General features: G+C 39.7%; 1 protein-coding gene across 3 annotated transcripts in view; it reads right to left on the bottom strand.

Moving 5' to 3' along the window:
• LOC133650712 (low-density lipoprotein receptor-related protein 1-like) overlaps window positions 1-20,833 on the bottom strand; it is a 294,864-nt gene that overhangs the window by 148,329 nt on the left and 125,702 nt on the right. For all 3 annotated transcript variants that reach the window (XM_062048313.1, XM_062048295.1, XM_062048304.1), the window contains exon 3: window positions 14,088-14,225. In XM_062048313.1, coding sequence (XP_061904297.1) covers window positions 14,088-14,154 — 67 coding nt within the window. In that variant the 5' untranslated portion in view covers window positions 14,155-14,225. The remainder of the gene's footprint in view (window positions 1-14,087; window positions 14,226-20,833) is intronic.

Below are 20,833 nucleotides of genomic sequence, written 5' to 3'. Positions count from 1 at the left end.
TCTTGTTCATTGGTTGTCCTGCAATTTGATTGGATCAATGCTGTGTGATGAAAACAATGTAGATCTAATTTGATTGGCTGTTGTACTGAGAGCACACACGCTGACACGCAGCACACACGCTGATAGACAGACACGTACAAAATGAAAGCTACGGAGCGCTCCCAAATAACTTTTTAAGCTTTAGGTTTTGGGGAAAGTAGCAAGTCATGTCAAGTCAAAAGGCTCAAGTCCAAGTGAAGTCACAAGTCATTGATGTTAAAGTCTAAGTCGAGTTGCAAGTCTCTTTACATTTTGTCAAGTCGAGTCTAAAGTCATCAAATTCATGACTCGAGTCTGACTCGAGTCCAAGTCATGTGACTCGAGTCCACACCTCTGGTGTTTTATTTGATTACTTAATTAATCGCATAAACTAAATCGATACATGACTCGATTACCAAAAAAAAATCAGATAGCTGCAGCCGTGATTAATGTTTTTTTTTCTGCCGAAGAAAATATATTGTCTATACTTAGTCTTATTATTTATTTAAAAATAAAACTTGGTTAAACAATTTCAGAGTGTGCGTAAGTACTTTTTGAGCACATTTAACGAAACCATGATTAAAATGATAACTGTGGTCACAATAATCCCTACCTGTGACAGTAAAAGTGCATACAAATAACACTGTGGCTTTAAGAATAACGCATTCAGAGTTAGGTCAGAAGCTCGCTATGATTTCACAAGCTGTATTCAAGCAGAGAGAGCCGCACCAATGAGTTGCACATTGACAAGTGGCCCACACAAACAGCTCAATAGTTGGCAAAGTTGCACAAATATATGAAAAACAAATAACAGCAAAAGGCAGTCAAGGGAGAAATTGAGTCAGCAACAAAGGCTAATTTTTCTTTGACATATCCAACTCTAACAAGAAATGTTTTAATCGTATATACTTGTTTCTTTTCTGTCCAGTTTAAATGTTAGTTTTGGTCACAGCAAATCATCCATCAGATCCATCATCCACCAGAAAACATCAAACTTTACCACACACTGGGAATAGGTTTTCTAAATTCAAACGAGGCAATCCTTGCAACGATTCACGTTTTTGATCCCTTTCTGCTTTTGTAAGTCTAGTGCAAAGTCCAGAACTTTTATCTTTTTTTTTTTACTGTAACTAAGGATGTAACCATGAGAACATTTCATATCGCGGTTATTGTAACCAACATTTTCACGGTTATTATTATTATCAATGCATTGTTGAACATGCACAACAAATACAGACACTAACCAGTTTTTTTAAACAATAATAAAACAAGACACACATGTATATTTTTCAGGTTTATTTTATTTTTTTTAAATTTATTTATTTATTTCAGGCAATGACATAAAAAAGTACAAAGTTGACAACACATAATAATATAAATTAATATAGTGCAAAAGGTAATGTATAGTATGTAATGCATGAGTCTTAAGAGCCATGTTATTTTAATTTCAGAGTTTAGATATGTTCATATTTTTTTTATTCTAATTTATGAAGGTTTTAGTGGGTTCCTTTTATAATACCGAAAAAAATAGATGTTGGGCGCATCACTTCCGGTTTATCTGATGTCAAAAGAGTTTACTTCCTGTTGTAAATATTTCTTCCAGTATTGATCGATCACTCTGATTCTTTGTTTTGTCACCACTGGGCCTGTCCTTCCTTTTTAATGGATACAAATGTAATAGTTATTTTTGTTTTTGTAACAGTCTTATGCGCTGCACAGATACAGTATAAATAAATATTTCTGAATTAATTAGTCATCTTTATTAGTAAGTACATGCCAAAATATCTTAAACTGAATTTAAAAGCAGATGGCTAGATTAGAGCCACTGAATGGTTTATGCTTCAAAATCCGATTCGTCGACTAATCGTTAAGATAATCGATGACTTGTCGACTGTCAAAATAGTTGTTAGTTGCAACCTTCAACCCACAGCAAAACATGACAGAGGGTCAGACATTTCTCGTAGTTGGTAAACAGGGTTGCAAACATCTCAGGGTGTTAGGTTGTTAGTCTCAGATTCACAAAATATCTGCCTCCAAACACGTCTGGTTGACTTGATGCCAAACAGCTCGATTGTGGTTTCATTTTTGTTTTTGGTTTTTGGCGATTCTTTTTTTTCTTCTTTTTTGACAAAACTTCTCCATCATCCAGCTATTGATTTCTGGTAGCTAGTAAAAAGAATAAATACTCTACTTTAATAAATGTAATATTTACAGTAATCAAGACATTTGAGAATTGACATTGCTGAGATTCGAACCAACACCTTTGTGGAATAGACAGTGGATGCTCAAACCATTGTACTACCAAGGTTCTGATGACATCAATGATACAAGTAATTACTAGAGATGTCCGATAATGGCTTTTTTGCCGATATCCGATATTCCGATATTGTCCAACTCTTAATTACTGATTCCGATATCAACCGATACCGATATATACAGTCGTGGAATTATTATGCCTAATTTTGTTGTGATGCCCCGCTGGATGCATCAAACAATGTAACAAGGTTTTCCAAAATAAATCAACTCAAGTTATGGAAAAAAATGCCAACATGGTACTGCCATATTTATTATTGAAGTCACAAAGTGCATTATTTTTTAACATGCCTCAAAACAGCAGCTTGGAATATGGGACATGCTCTCCCTGAGAGAGCATGAGGAGGTTGAGGTGGGCGGGGTTGACGTGGGGGGCGGGAGGTAGGAGGTACCGGGGGGTGTTATTGTAGCGTCCTGGGTATTTGTTCTGTTGTGTTTATGTTGTGTTACGGTGCGGATGTTCTCCCGAAATGTGTTTGTCATTCTTGTTTGGTGTGGGTTCACAGTGTGGCGCATATTTGTAACAATTTTAAAGTTGTTTATACGGCCACCCTCAGTGTGACCTGTATGTCTGTTGACCAAGTATGCCTTGCATTCACTTGTGTATGTGAAAAGCCATAGATATTATGTGACTGGGCTGGCACGCAAAGGAAGTGCATTTAAGGTTTATTGGCGCTCTGTACTTCTCCCTACGTCCGTGTACACAGCAGAGTTTTAAAAAGTCATACATTTTACTCTTTGAAACCGATACCGATAATTTTGAAACCGATAATTTCTGATATTACATTTTAAAGCATTTATCGGCCGATAATATCGGCAGTCCGATATTATCGGACATCCCTAGTAATTACATATTCATTAAATGGATATCAAGTTTGTCGTTTGGATTCAGTTTGTCGTCCTTCTTTAATTCTGGCGGCATTTTAAAAACTATTTTTATCCTCCATCCATATTCCGAACTGACCACAAGTCTCGAAAGCCCACATTTTCAATGGAGCTTGGGCGGTTTATGAGTTGTCGAATCGCCAGGTAAATCTGAACCGCGTCTCGAAACAGTCACGTGGTATAAGCAAGCAGCGAGGCTGAAGCGCGTCCCGAAGCGGTCACGTGGTACAACTTTGCAACGAGGCTTCACACGTCATCATTTTCGGCTCCTCCCCTAAATGATGCAAGCCTCGATACGCGCTTCGCGGAAACGCCCCCTCCATTACTCGACACATGCCTCGAAGCCTCACCACATTTGGTCCCATCACTAAACTTTATTTATTGTATTGTACATTTTACTATATTGTGCTGTGATTACGTGGCGACTTCTCTAGAGTGTACCCGCCCTCCGCCCTGATGCAGCTGGGATAGGCTCCAGCCACTCCCACGACCCTGAGAGGGACAAGCGGTAGAAAATGGATGGATATATTATATAAACATGTATTGTATAATATTATACAAACATGTATTGTATAATATTTCATTAATAATAATACCGTATGTATATAAAGTTCCTATCTTGGCTGCTGACATATATGCTGCATGTTTGGATGTGAGCGTGTACAAAATGGATGATTAGATACGTCAGAGATGTAGTAGCCTGCTAAGTGATAAAATAAATTAACGGTCCTACCTGGCGAGCAGGCATCGTGTTTTAATTTCTGTACCTTCAAAAAACACAGAATGTTCCGACACTTTGGCCCCAGTCACCGTCAACTTGCTGTTCAAAGACGTGTGTAGCATCCACTCATTCGTATCTATGACCGACAGACGTGTTGTGACACTGTGGGGATATTATAATCACTCCTGATTTAATTATCGACTTGCTAATTTATTTTTCTTAGCTGGTTACTCTCTGCCGTAACACCGTTCCAGTTTGACTTCTGTTGAAGTATACTGAGCCTTCATTCTTTTGTTTCACTACCTCACATTCAAGCTATCTTAGCTCCATGGCTAAAATAGCTTGTCTTGTCCCCCTCCCTCTGTGTGTCTTCACACTAAATGTTCTCTGTTACTTTATTTACCATACATTTGTGGGGAACCCGCATCGCTGCGGCGGTTGTGACCCCAAGATGCAGGAAACAGGAGAACGACGTGCAGGTACAAGTTTTTATTATTCTCAAACAAGGAGGAGAAGTCATGCATCCAGCGTAAGGTCCCTAACATAGTCAATCCCTGAGCACTGACGAACAGGCGAGGCAGGCATAAATAGCAGCCTGATTGGCAACTGCAACCAGGTGTGCCGGGCTGCCAAACTGGGAGAGGTGAGGGAAACGAGCGCTCAGGGAGACATGCAGGAAATGGAACAAAATTAAGACCGCCCACAGGAAACAACACCAAACCAGGAACCACCACCAGAAGTGAAGTGACAGATGGTCACAACATTAAAAATGTATATTTGGATATTTGTCCATTGATCCAGAACCGTCCACATTCCAATTGTGGTGCATCTAAGAATCGATCATGTTTCCCACTTCTAATGCTTTTCCTGGTGACTGTGCTTCCAACTCCCTTGAGATCATTAACCAGATTCTTCCTTGTAATTATGGGTTTGTCTTTTCTCAATAGGTTAAATCCTGCATTGAGCTCAAGCGCAAAAGCAATTTAATGCTATACTGTATTTATTCCGTTCAAGAAATGCATAACTAGTGGTCTCTTTCTTATCATTATTTATTTTTTTGTTTACAGTCTTTAAGTCCAATACAGTCTTGTGCAGGTCTACAATTTTGTCCCTGAAGTCCCATGAGAGCTCTTGGGTTTTTCCCTTGGTGGTGGAGGAGTGTTAATGTAAAATATTGTTTCAGTGACAGTTGACAGGATTAATTTGTATGCTTCATGGACATATGCTAAATTGGTGGGTGTTGGTCGGGGATTAAATACTTATTTTCCTCAATCAAACCAATGAACTATAACCTTTATTCATTTTTTTACTGAATTTAATTACATTTTGTCTAAAAATGCAACGATTGATCGATTTGTGATCGGCAAGTTTGCCTTCTGGAAGATAGGTATCGATCCAAGATTGTTTCAAAAGATAACCGATCGATTATATCAGTACTTGAAAAGGAAAACATTGGATTTAAGAACAGCAGACTTTATATGCAATTTAACACTTTTGAAAATAGGGATGTTAAACATTACGCCTATTTTCTCATCTGTGCCTTCATTAAAACAACAATGGCGGATAGCTACGCTCGTCGAGAAAGATCATAACAAACGCAAACGCCACAAGAAAACACAATTTTAAGCCACAAAAGATGCGACCGACACAACAGAAGTGACAGCGGAGCAAGTTACGACGACGCGCCGACTTACGGAACACAAGTTGAAGTCATTTCAACAGAAAGAAAGAAATACAAGAGATGGATCAAGGAGGCTATGGGAATTAGGAAGCGAGGGACCAACACCATTAACAGGAATGAGGAAACATAAATGCTTCTGCACACCTGGGACGCTGTCCTTCATAGGCGACACGGAGAACAGATATTGTATGGTCGGGTCAGGGAACTATATTTAGCAGGTACATCTATTGTTAAAATGTTGTTTACTGTACTTTTATTTAAAATTGCTTGTATGTTTAAAATGTTGGTTGCACTTTATTCAAATAAGTTGGGAATGCATTGGCGGTTATTGTTGTTTATTTTCTTGTTGGTATCCATTGTTTATTCATACATAATTCCCTTACAAGAAATAACAGGAATATAGGAAACTTCATCTGCAGTGTCCAGACAGTATCCAGTATTTATTTCACAGTTATACTGGTTTGATTTTTTCTGATAAAATGTTACTGAATCGATTTCAACTCACTGAATCGTTTCGGCCCCTTTCGTTATAAACCTGGGGTGTCAAACGTACGGCCCATGGGCCGTTTTAGGCCCATGAACAGATTGTATCCGGCCCACAGATCAGTTTGCTAAATATAATTTTGCTAAATATGAAAATATGCTGCATTTTTTTAATTAAAGAAACTGCAGTTCTAAATGTGTCGACTGGATGTTGCAACAGCAACTCGAGTGTAACCCACGTCACACATGACAGTGTGTAAAGATGACGTGTCAGCTGACTCTAAGCGCCCTCTGGATTGGCTGCCGCAACTCCAATCAGCGCAGGTGCATGCAATCAGCTGCTTTTGTTGTGGCTGGCGGCAGACTAACTCTGTAGAGACGCACAATACCTTTTTTTAATGTAAATTATCCACTCAACGGATAAAATAACGAAACAGTAAGATGCAAAGACTTAAATAAACATGACTACCATCTTTGTAGTTACAGTTCCATACAGCGCTTGGAATTGGTTAAATGCACGATGCGCACCATGAACTCCATTGTAAAAATATGTGTTTCTACATTTGTTGTGTTTTTTCCATTTTATTTCATGCTTTAATCTAGGATGTTCACATTGGTTAAGTGTGTAGTTATGTTACCTTGATTTCGGCTATGGTAACTGTTTTGTTTATATTATAATTATAATATTTAAATTATGATAAATGAATGTGTTGTGGCAGTTGCGGATTACAGCAATGCGGCGGTTTGAGGAAACACTCGATTGCTTTTCCAAACGCCTTTAATGGTGAACTGCCAACATGAGAATCCTAAACAGGAAGTGCTTAAAGTTTAATGGCTTTGTAAAAACACTAAGACAAAGTCTAAAATTACTGTGTTCTTCGTGGTGTTTTTGAAACTGCACCAATTTTTTGCTCAGAATTTTCAACTGACTTGAAGTGTTTTGTCAAGGGGATTCTTTGTAATATGTACATTTTCAGGATGTACTTGTTCTATTTTTGGCCAAAGTAAGTTAAAAAGAGAAAAAATCTAAAGCTTTCTCTACTTTTAAGTTATTATGCCATGATTTTACCAGTCCGGCCCGCATGGGAAAAGATTTTCCTCCATGCGGCCCCTGGGATAAAATGAGTTTGATACCCCTGTTCTAAACAATTGAGCTCGTCTTTGAATTGTATCTGCAACCACAAATATTGAATCGAATCGAATCGTTGTTAAAACGAATCGTGACAACCCTAATATTGTCTCTTTGGTATAATAAACCTACCACAAATGCATGCTTAAAACCAGTGATAACGAGAAAGCCATGCACTTATTTATTCAAAACTGCAAATACAACACAAACTTGCTACTATCACACCTTCCTGTCCGCTGCCCATCTCAGGATAGAATCTCAACTAAAAATGACAGTGAGTCATCATCAGTCAGTCACACTCACCCAAATACGCACACATACACACACACACACACACACACACACACACACACACACACACACACACACACACACACACACACACACACACACACACACACACACACACACACACACACACACACACACACACACACACACACACACACACACTCACGTACACACACAAACACACAGCACATGCCCAGAAACACTTGCACACAATTCACATAAACCTGTCAACTGTTGAAGCAAGACGAGGCCCAGCCTTGATAAGAACAACTTTAATAGCAAAAACAGATCTCTTCCCGCATATTCGTATAATCACATGTTGTGTTTGTTTATCATCTTTTATCCATCTGCTGGGACATTTAGCTAATGTAACCCAAATGGAAAAGGACCCGATGAGTAACTTTGCTAAAATGCATCGCAGCCTCTATGAAAGACAACAACAAGCAGTGAGCGAGTCCTCAAAAGCTTGCTGAGACAGACGCAGTGAAAATTACACAAATGCCGGGCATTTTCCAAAACAAGTCTGAGCACTGAAATCTCAGATGTGTTTGGAAAAGCGAGATGAGCAAACATGTAAACAACTGATACTGACGCATACCACAGTATTTTGGTGAGGATAAAAATGCATGAGAGGCTTATTTTCATCCTTTACTTGTCTTTTAAATAAGCGTCTCGTGCTGTATTATCTTGTCAAAATAATCGAGGCTGTTTGGAAGTTCAAACCAAGTTCAATTTATGAACTCCATCTAATTCTAAGTTTTTTGTTCGGGCTTAAATAGCTAAAAATGTAAGCTGTCCTGCATTGGGAGTAGAGACATAGTTTTAGACTCTTTTGAAAACTAACCAGCTGAATTTTCGATCCAGCAGTCAGAATCTAAGTGCTACTGAATCGGGATGGGTACCTTTCACACCAATTTCCGGTACGTGGGAATTGATACCGGTACTCAATGATAACAATTACTTTTATGTGTATATATGTGGTAATAATTGTTCATTTGTTTGATAATGATAAACATAGCCATGTTTTTATTTAACAGTAGAGGTGGGATTCTTTGGAATCCTCACAATTCAATTCCAATTCTTGGGGTGACGATACGATTCAAAATCGATTCTGGTAATATATTATTTGGTATATAAATGATAATAAACAAAACAGGTTACAAACGCTCCTCTTGGCTGCTGACATACAACGTATTGGTGCAGTGTTGGCCTAAAAAACTTCTTAATTTTTTTTTGCATTTTTTTTTACAGAAATCACAAAATTGTAATCAGTCTGACAAAAGAAAATAAGAACAACCCCAACCCAATCTCTGCTTTACAATACTTAGGAGAACAATTAGCACAAAGCAATTGAGAAGACATAGAATACAATACTAAAAAATAGGAAAAACAAAAAACAAAAGCAACAGCATCAATGATAATAATAATAATAATAATAATAATGTTATTATTATTATCAATAGTTGTTTAATGTTTTTATTCCCAAAATGTTAATGCATTCTATTTTTTTAATTGAAACAGAATTCAGTATTACATAATTCTTTTTTTTGCCATTATGAATTGTGTCGGTTAGCATTACTAACGACGAGCGATCGCATTGTAGTCATTCTATGATTCCTGCACGTTCAGCATGAGTGTGCGTGGAATTCGTGCAAGGCCTGTGTGCGGATCAGTGTTCTCACACTCGTCAAATGTGCCAGACTTTAGGTGTCGAGTGAGCCCAGGTAGCAATCAAGTGGTGCACGTAGATAATTAATTAACCATTGGTTATTATGCCCACACATGCCTAATCACTAGACCAGGGGTGTCAAACGTACAGCCCGCGGAACAGGTTTTATCCGGCCCGCGGGATGAGTTTGCTAAGTACAAAAATTAGCTAAAATTTTTGAATTAAAGAAACTGCTGTTCTAAATGTGTCCACTAGATGTCGCAATAGCAATTATTTGTATCTTTGTAGATTATGCTACATATTTAAAACAAAATTAACCACATGATGCTAGTGCACCAGTCAAGGAAAATGAGCAAACTACATAAATAACATCCTGTAATTTCATTTTGATATTATTTTTTTATCTTGATAGGGTCCCTGGGTAATTGGGGCACGGACAACCAACAGGACAACCAACAGGACAGACTAAGTTCAACAGCCCAGTAAGGCAATTAGTCTAGGAGAAGGATCTCTGATATAAAATACCCCTTCCAACCCGCACCAAGCCAGCGTGGAAGGTGTAGGCTAATAACCAGCATGAAGAGTACGCCAAGAGAGATCGTTCACTATGGCAGAAACATGCTGAGGCTTTCGTCCAGCAGTGGACTGACAACGGCTGCTGATGATGATGATGATGATGATCTTGATAGATTGAAAATGAACACCAATGAGTTGACTGCTGAACATGATCACATCATTTATTCAGAAAGTATAAATAACGACAAATAAAGATAGAATACTATTAACCGCAACATGTAAATGTAAAAAAAAAACCAACAACATTATGATTTGTACAATTTCAGAATGTGCTTGTTCTATTTTTAAACAAAGAAAACAAACTGAAGTTGTCTTTATTTTTAAGTTATCGTGCCGTGATTTTACTAGTCCGGCCCACTTGGGAGTAGATTTTTCTCCATGTGGCTCCCCATCTAAAATGAGTTTGACACCCCTGCACTGGACTTATATCTAATTCTACACTTCCATATAGAGTTGTCACAAGGATATTAGTCACATTGCATCCCTTTCCTTTTTAAATCATCTTCTCACTCTGAAACAATCAACGTATTTGCAGCATTAGTCAATACTAAACAGTCGCTGAGCTGAGATAATGATGAGAATCTCCCTCCTGGCTGCTTCTTTGATTGACAGTGGCTTAGGAGGCTCATCAAAGCCAAGTAACGGATGAAGACAACAATGCAGGCACACACACACACACACAATCTCAGGTTTGTCAGTAGCTGCGGACAAGGTCGATATTTTATAGCATAGACACGGTGCATCGATTCGCTCGGGCCTTGCGTGTCTTTCTGTCGCTCTCCCAATAAACACTCGCCACTTCAATCAGGCGGTGTGCTGCACAGTGTGGATGTGTGATTCATCTTTGAATAGGCTTCATGTGGAGTGCATTCAAAAGTTTTACCACACATGCAGAATGTCTGAACCTATTGCAGTCTGATATTATCACCCTGATGTAGTATGCAACTCTGCTACAACTCCTGTAGACTCACTCTTACAACACAGAAGGTAGATAATAAAAATGATAATATTAATAATCATTGATTAGATTTATTGAGCGCTTTTCTAGATGAGCAAAGCACTTCACAGAGAGAACTGATTCACTCTGCATTCACACTTTGTGGTTGTTACCCAGCAGGCACAAGACAGTGAAACAACGTTGAGAAATTGTTGATCTAGGTCCTGACGTTGAGCAACTCAAACCTAAAGTTGCAAACATTATGCTTTTTGACAACGTTTAATCAATGTTGGGTTCTGAAGTTGAGTTGAACATTGAATTTTGGTCATTTACAAACCAATATTCTACAACACAAATTAAAAGTTGAAACAACATGCTTTTTGACAACGTTTATTCAATGTCAGGTTGAGACGTTGATTTGACCATTGAAATTTGGTCATTTTTAAAAAACATGTACATATAATCAACACTGTATCAATGTATTGTGACTACTGGGTATAGTTTGATAGTATGTTTGAGCACCTCACGATTTGATTCGATTCAGATTCTCAGGGTAACCTGACCTGCTCAGTGGCCAAAGACCAAAGACTATAAAAACGGCACCCATTACCTCCCACTCAGCATCAAGGGTTGGAATTGGGGTTCAATCACCAAAATGATTCCCGAGCGCGGCCACCGCTGCTGCTCATTGCTCCCCTCACCTCCCAGGTGGTGCAACAAGGGGATGGGTCAAATTTCACCACACCTAGTGTGTGTGTGTGACTATCAGTGGTACTTTCCTTTAACTTTAACTTTAAAGATTAGATTCAGAACGATTCAACACGATTCTTGTAGTATATCATTTGGTGTATAAATTATAATAGAACCTTTTCAGAGCAGGTAATAGTTTACAAAATCTCATATTTGACTTATACATGCAGTGTTGGCTTAAAAAATATATTTAAAAAATTATATTTTTTAAATCTTATTCACAAAAATCCCATTATGTTAATTAGAGATGTCCGATAATGGCTTTTTTCGCCGATATTCGATATTCCGATATTGTCCAACTCTTAATTACCGATTCCGATATCAACCGATACCGATATATACAGTCGTGGAATTAACACATTATTATGCCTAATTTTGTTGTGATGCCCCGCTGGATGCATTAAACAATGTAACAAGGTTTTCCAAAATAAATCAACTCAAGTGTTGGAAAAAAATGCCAACATGGCACTGCCATATTTATTATTGAAGTCACAAAGTGCATTATTTTTTTTAACATGCCTCAAAACAGCAGCTTGGTGGTCGGGGTTGGGGGTGGCGGGGTTGAGGTGGGGGGTGGGGGGATAGCGGGGGTGTATATTGTAGCGTCCCGGAAGAGTTAGTGCTGCAAGGGGTTCTGGGTATTTGTTCTGTTGTGTTTATGTTGTGTTATGGTGCGGACGCTCTCCCGAAATATGTTTCTCATTCTTGTTTGGTGTGGGTTCACAGTGTGGCGCATATTGATAACAGTGTTAAAGTTGTTTATACGGACACCCTCAGTGTGACCTGTATGACTGTTGACCAAGTATGCCTTGAATTCACTTGTGTGTGTGATAGTGATGGGATCGGCAGTTCTTTTGACTGTACTGAATCACTAGAATCAGTTCCTTAAATTGATTCGTTCAAAAAATGTGTTCACCGAATCTCTTCTGCAGTTCTTTTGACAGTACGAATCACTATAATCAGTGACTGACAACGCCACACGGTGGCCAGTTCAGTACGTGTACCGAATCTCTTCTGCAGTTCTTTTGACAGTACGAATCACTAGAATCAGTGACTGACAACGCCACACTGTGGCCGCAGTTCAGTACGTGTACCGAATCACTTCTGCAGCAGCAGTACAGTTTAATTGCAAATCAGCATTATTATAATGATGATGATAGCTACTAAACAACAACAACAACAACAGTTGCAGTAGAATGGATAATAATAATAATAATAATATGAATCAGAATTGATCCCCAAGGAGAAATTTATTTTTGTTACAATAACTGTGTAAATAATAGCCTATGTATGTGTACATACATTAGTTATTATTTTTATTTTAAATCTTCTCAAAACAGCCTGCCCTACACGTTACCCTCCGCCCCTCCCCCTCGCGTCGCTGCTGCTCAGCCTGCACGGATTTTCTTTAACTTTATGTGTTGAGATAATGGGGACGTGTGTTTGTTTTCATGTGGCTTGAGTCAACATTAGTTGTTAGCTTGGAGAATGAATGGAGAACGGATGCCAATGGCATGAAACATATCCCCGCGATGGGGGGAGAATCACTCACGGCATTGGGGCAAGCAGAGCAGAGAGCGAGAGCGTTGACGTTCACTGAGTGATTCATGTCGTTAATCCGCGGTGAACGAATCGTTCGCTCAGTCCCTCCCCCCGCCCTCTCATTGGCTGCGTCGTTCGCCGACGTCGAGGGTTCAGTGAGTCACAGAATGCGACAGTTCCACTCATACCGGCATGGTCGCGGCGGAGCTCAACTGAACTGAGAAAGGAACGAATCAGTTCATGAAGTGATTCGGTTCAGTACGTTCACTCAAAAGATTTGTTTTTTCGAACGAATCGTTCGCGAACGACACAACACTAGTGTGTGAAAAGCCGTAGGTATTATGTGAGTGGGCCGGCACGCAAAGGAAGTGCCTTTAAGGTTTATTGGCGCTATGTACTTCTCCCTACGTCCGTGTACACAACGGCGTTTTAAAAGTCATAAATTTTACTTTTTGAAACAGATACCGATAATTTTTAAACTGATACCGATAATTTCCGATATTACATTTAAAGCATTTATCGGCCGATAATATCGGCAGTCCTATATTATCGGACATCCCTAATGTTAATCAATCTCATAAAAGAAAATAGAGCAACCCCAACATCAACCCAATCCCATCTTTACAATACTTAGGATAAAAAAATGTATAGAGCAATTGAGAAGATATACAAGTATAATACTACAAAAATGAAAAACTGAATTTAATGAAATTTAACCAATGTTTTTGAGCAGCCTTATAAGCTACATTTGTAGCCACAACTACCCTGACAGAAGCGTGCCTGCCAATTTGCCAAATTAACAGCCTGTCCGACCACCACCAAACATTCATTCACTTGCATAATGTGAGTGGAAGTGGAGGCAAGGTGGGTGAAGTGCCTTGTGCAAGAACACGACGGCAGTGACTAGGATGGCGGAAGCTGGATTCAAACCAGGAACACTCAAGTTTCTGGATGACCGCTCTACCATATCAGCTACGTCGCCAGCATATTAATAGTTTTAAGATAAGCACACAGAACACATTGGTGGTAGTAATAACAATTTATCTCTGAAATAAGGTGAAATACTTGGATGATCGCGACATGGAGTCATACCTCTGCAGTGCGGTCCCTCGTCCCAGCCGTCGGTACAGTCCGGAGCCCCGTTGCACAGTTTGCTCATGTGGATGCACAGCTCTGTTCCCCCACACTGGTACTCATTGGGAGGGCACTTTAAGATGGCGCTGTGTGGGCCTGACAAAGACATACACAAATATGCTCAGCTTAAAGGATGATCATTAAGTAATGCAGACAATCTTGTTTTTTTATTTGTTTGTGTAGCGCACTATTTGGCTGCCACCAGCAGAGGCGCTATTCATTTAGTCTCAGCTAGTTTGCTTTCTCAAGAAGTGCTACACAAGGTCAGCTGTGGGTAGTAGCGCGAATTTCACACAATGGCAATAGCAGCATTAGTCAATACAGAGTTTGAAAGAGGAGTTCAGAACAATCCTATAGTTTTAATGTAATAATTAGAAAAATAACAGATAGCTGATCAATGTTTCCCCCCTATGAACAATAAAGGAATAAAACGTCCATACCTGATTAGAGTTAGGGTACCACACTCAGTTCCTTAAAGGCCTACTGAAACCCACTACTACCGACCACGCAGTCTGATAGTTTATATATCAATGATGAAATCTTAACATTGCAACACATGCCAATACGGCCGGGTTAGATTAGTAAAGTGCAATTTTAAATTTCCCGCAAAATATCCTGCTGAAAACGTCTCGGTATGATGACGTTTGCGCGTGACGTCACGGATTGTAGCGGACATTTTGGGACAGCATTGTGGCCAGCTATTAAGACGTCTGTTTTTATCGCAAAATTCCACAGTATTCTGGACATCTGTGTTGGTGAATCTTTTGCAATTTGTTTAATGAATAATGAAGACAGCAAAGAGGAATGCTGTAGGTGGGAAGCGGTGTATTAGCGGCCGGCTGCAGCAACACAAACACGTAGCCGGTGTTTCATTGTTTACATTCCCGAAATATGACAGTCAAGCTTTACCATTGGCCTGTGGAGAACTGGGACAACAGAGACTCTTACCAGGAGGACTTTGAGTTGGATACGCATGCTTGTGAAGAACTGGGACAACAGAGACTCTTACCAGGAGGACTATGAGTTGGATACACGCTACCGTGAGAATGCAGCTGCGGCTTCCAAACATTTGATCGCTTGCCCGTACGTGCGTGCCGCTATGTGGTACGTAACTTTGGGGAAATATATGTGCTGTATGAACTTTGCGGAGGTGAACGGTACTTTGGGCTGCGGGATTGAGTGTGTTGTGCGGGTGTTTGATTTGTATTGGTGGGTTATATGGACGGGAGGGGGGAGGTGTTTGTTATGCGGATTAATTTGTGGCATATTAAATATAAGCCTGGTTGTGTTGTGGCTAATAGAGTATATATATATGTCTTGTGTTTATTTACTGTTTTAGTCATTCCCAGCTGAATATCAGGTACCACCCGCCTCTCACAGCATCTTCCCTATCTGAATCGCTTCCACTGCCCTCTAATCCTTCACTCTCACTTTCCTCATCCACAAATCTTTCATCCTCGCTCAAATTAATGGGGTAATCGTCGCTTTCCCGGTCCGAATCGCTCTCGCTGCTGGTGGCCATGATTGTAAACAATGTGCAGATGTGAGGAGCTCCACAACCTGTGACGTCACGCTCCTTCCGGTACAGGCAAAGCTTTTTTATCAGCAACCAAAAGTTGCGAACTTTATCGTCGATGTTCTCTACTAAATCCTTTCAGAAAAAATATGGCAATATCGCGAAATGATCAAGTATGACACATAGAATGGACCCGCTATCCCCGTTTGAATAACAAAATATCCTTTCAGTAGGCCTTTAATGTCAAAGAGTAACAGACAGAAAAAAAGTAGCTATCGTGCCTATTTTTAATGCTAAATGAATGCAAAGACACATTAGTGCAGCGATCCGGGCAGTGACACACAGACTACGTTCACACTGTAGGCCAGGGGTCGGCAACCCAAAATGTTGAAAGAGCCATATTGGACCGAAAATACAAAAATAAAATCTGTCCGCAGCCACAAAAAAATTAAAGCCTTGTATAAGTGTTATAATGAAGACAACATATGACGTATGTGTCTATATTAGCTATAATAGCCTACTATTAAAAAAAATGTGTCATAGGCTGACGCAAATCTTTGTTGACAGAAATGTTGAAATGTAATATTTATTCTACACATTTTTAAAACATTCAAAATAATTAGTAAAATGGAGGCTTCTCAGAGGGTATGATGACTCCTGGAAATGACTGGCTTAGAAATGCCAAAGGTATAGATGTGTGTGTCCAAGTTAAAGGAAACGGCAGGCTGTCTTCTTCTAGTAGATATATTACAATCTTTGCAAGTTGGGTAATGTGTGTTATGGTCTATAACGGTACACAAACAAGTATCAGAAATGCAGTCAATATTACATATAGATAACGTGTCATGAGACATGCAAATATAAATCAAATTAAGAAGACTTAAAGGAAACTAAATTAGCTCCAATATACCTACAAACGAGGCATAATGATGCAATATGTACATACAGCTAGCCTAAATAGCATGTTAGCATTGATTAGCTTGCAGTCATGCACTGACCAAATATGCCTGATTAGCACTCCACACAAGTCAATAACATCAACAAAGCTCACCTTTGCGCCTTCACGCACAGCATTAAAAAGTTTGGTGGACAAAATGAGACAAAAATGGAGTGGCATAAAACACGTCTTAGAAAGTCGGAGAAAGTTGTAAATGTAAACAAACTACAGTGAGTTCAAGGACCGCCAAAATTAGTAGGACAAAACAGCGCTCGCCAAATAGTCTCCAAACTGAAGCATGTTTAATATAAAGAGTGTGATTTCTAACTATTAGTGAGGTTTGTGTCATGTTTGTCCTTCTACAGGAACCATATTAAAAAATATATATTTTTTCCCCTCATCTTTTTGCATCTTCGTACATTTTTGAAACAGCTCCATAGAGCAACGAGGCCGGCGCTAAAGAACCGCATCTAGAGCCGCGGGATGCCGACACACGCTGTAGGCAAAGTGGCCCAAATAGGTGGTTTTTTTAATCAGATTTTTGCCGGCTCAATGTTGACACTGCAAGTAAATTGTGATTTTTATCAGACTCCAGTGTAAACACGAATGTGGCCCCAATGTGGCCTCAATGTCACTTGCATGCGCAGTGCGGTAAAGTAAAACAAAGGAAGTTGACCAGGAGGAAGTCGCTACTACTACAATAATGTAATATTCAAACCCTGTTTCCATATGAGTTGGGCAATTGTGTTAGATGTAAATATAAACGGAATACAATGATTTGCAAATCATTTTCAACCCATATTAAATTTTTTTTTTGCAAATAATAATTAACTTAGAATTTCATGGCTGTAACACGTGCCAAAGTAGTTGGGAAAGGGCATGTTCACCACCTTTTCTTTTAACAACACTCAATAAACGATTGGGAACTGAGGAAACTAATTGTTGAAGCTTTGAAAGTGGAATTCTTTCCCATTCTTGTTTTATGTAGAGCTTCAGTCGTTCAACAGTCCGGGGTCTCCGCTGTCGTATTTTAGGCTTCATAATGCGCCACACATTTTCAATGGGAGACAGGTTTGAACTGCAGGCGGGCCAGGAAAGTACCCGCACTCTTTTTTTACGAAGCCACGCTGTTATAACACGTGCTGAATGTGGCTTGGCATTGTCTTGCTGAAATAAGCAGGGGCGTCCATGAAAAAGACGGCGCTTAGATGGCAGCATATATTGTTCCAAAACCTGTATGTACCTTTCAGCATTAATGGTGCCTTCACAGATGTGTAAGTTACCCATGCCTTGGGCACTAATGCACCCCCATACCATCACAGATGCTGGCTTTTCAACTTTGCGTCGATAACAGTCTGGATGGTTCGCTTCCCCTTTGGTCTGGATGACACAATGTCGAATATTTGCAAAAACAATTTGAAATGTGGACTCGTCAGACCACAGAACACTTTTCCACTTTGCATCAATCCATCTTAGATGATCTCGGGCCCAGAGAAGCCGGCGGCGTTTCTGGATGTTGTTGATAAATGGCTTTCGCTTTGCATAGTAGAGCTTTAACTTGCACTTACAGATGTAGCGACAAACTGTATTTAGTGACAGTGGTTTTCTGAAGTGTTCCTGAGCCCATGTGGTGATATCCTTTAGAGATTGATGTCGGTTTTTGACACAGTGCCGTCTGAGGGATCGAAGGTCACGGTCATTCAATGTTGGTTTCCGGCCATGCCGCTTACGTGGAGTGATTTCTCCAGATTCTCTGAACCTTTTGATGATATTATTGTCACGACGCGGACTCGAACCCGTGTTGCTCCTGCAACTGAGTGTCAAGATTCCTCCTCTGGCTGCTTGCCCGGACACGCCCCTGCTCGTGCTGGGAGCAGCACGCCCACACAGCGACAAGGCTGCAAACAATCACTCTTCAGCACACCTGCACTTGACGAGAGGGAGCAGCATAAAAGACCAGCAAAGCCAGGAAACCTTCGCCAGAACGTAGCCAATCTTCCCTAAGTAAGCATCACGTCTGGCACCCCTCCCTTGTTCCTTGCTTGCCTTCTTGTGCTCTCCCTCGATTCCGATTTGATGTCTTTTGTGTTTTCCACAGTGTCTTTGATCGTGTCTTGCCTCACGACCTCCTCCCGGATCTTTACTTGCCTTCCCCGATCCTCGACCACTGCTTGGACCCTGACATCGTGACCTCTCTCCAGCCCCCGACTGCTTGCCTTCCTGCTGACTGCCTCTTCGCCTTCCCCCTTGGATTTGACGAAAGATACATCCAACACGCACCGACAACATCCTCTGGTAAATTCCACATTGTTAATTCCACACATCGTCCGCATTCATTCACTAGTGGTAGCATACACACCCCACACATTCATCAAAGGTTTCAATAAACCTTCTAAACCGCAGTTCTGCCCTGGTGTTGCCTCCTTCCCTTTGCCTAGTACACAACAATTATGGACCGTAGATGTTGAAATCCCTAAATTTCTTGCAATTGCACTTTGAGAAACGTTGTTCTTAAACTGTTTGACTATTTGCTCACGCAGTTGTGGACAAAGGGGTGTACCTCGCCCCATCCTTTTTTGTGAAAGACTGTTTTTATACCCAATCATGGCACCCACCTGTTCCTAATTAGCCTGCACACCTGTGGGATGTTCCAAATAAGTGTTTGATGAGCATTCCTCAACTTTATCAGTATTTATTGCCATCTTTCCCAACTTCTTTGTCACGTGTTGCTGGCATCAAATTCTAAAGTTAATAATTATTTGCAAATATGTTGTCTTTGTAGCATATTCAACTGAATATGGGTTGAAAATGATTTGCAAATCATTGTATTCCGTTTATATTTACATCTAACACAATTTCCCAACTCATATGGAAACGGGGTTTGTATTTGTGGGGGTTCTAATCTTTTTATGGCTGTTAAGTAAAGGAGACACGAACATCACATAGATCTACGTGAGCTTTATTTTTCAACTCACACGTAAGCAAATACGACACAGCGTCAATTATGGTCCTTTAACATTCACTATTTCTTTGGAAACAATAGAAATAATATAGCCTATTATTTGCGCACTATTGACAAGTGATGCACCTAAAATGTGGTCGTCTTAAACAGACTTTGCTCACCGAAACCGGATGTTGTGAGGAAATATTCACTTCTGCTAACATCTGCGTCTTTCCCGGCGCACGCCAGTGACGTAGCTCGCCCGAAGCTGACGAAAAAGTCACATACCGGTCGCATTCAGGTCGCATTGCGCTCAGACTGAAGTCACATTTGAAAAGATCAGGGGCCGTATTTATCAAGCTTCTTAGAATTACTCCTAAGAAGTCTGCTAAAAGTTAACTTATGAGTAAAGAAATTATTTGCTGAAAGCTGCACATAAAAGTTAGTTATCAAGCGTCTTACTCACACTTTCAGCGAAGTGTAGGACTGAATCTTAAGTGTCACACTCAGAGCTGAATTACGACATTACTATGTGCCGTAAACGGAATTTTAGGTGACGTCATTTCTGTGTCCATAGAAATGACCAATCACGGAAGGGAATCCCTTGTCTAAGAATAAAGAAATATCTTAGAAATATTTAAGTGGACAATGGGAGTGTATATTTTGACAATAAACTACAAAATAATACAAAACAAACAATATTGGCAATGAATCAAAAATAAATGTTTCCTTTTCTTTCCTTTTTCTTTTCCAATTCAGATATCGAAGCATTGTGATGACCTTTAGTTCTGCTGTGAAAGCTCTGCTGCGTGATGTTGCTGATGAGATGACGCCCCATTATTAATAGTGATTCTTAGACTTAAGAAAGTTGATAAATAGCTTTTATTCTTAAGTTTGAGAGTAGGACTAAATTTCGCAAATTCTCAGGACTTAAGTGTAAAATGGCACTCTAAGACGCTTGATAAATACGGCCCCAGATCCCACATCAGGGCAAGAAAAAAACTCAACCCAATGGGCACAATGAGAAACCTTGGAGGGGACCGCAGATGTGGGGACATTCTTTCTACATTTCAGTTCGGTTAAAGCATTTGGGGCATTCACATACACAATTTCTACAGACATTTTATTTTTCTAGTTGTATTCATTGCACTGTTAACACAGAGAACATATAGAGCTCAATAGACACACAATTAAATTAAATACAATATTCGTTTTTTACAAAGATAATAATGCATAGTTCTGACTGACAATTATTTAACATACTTTGGCATTTTACTTAGAATTTATGAGGTACAAAGTTAAAATTATAT

The sequence above is a fragment of the Entelurus aequoreus genome, linkage group LG01, assembly GCF_033978785.1.
Source record: "Entelurus aequoreus isolate RoL-2023_Sb linkage group LG01, RoL_Eaeq_v1.1, whole genome shotgun sequence".
Lineage (NCBI taxonomy): Eukaryota > Metazoa > Chordata > Actinopteri > Syngnathiformes > Syngnathidae > Entelurus > Entelurus aequoreus.
This window is presented reverse-complemented; position numbering and strand designations above follow the sequence as displayed.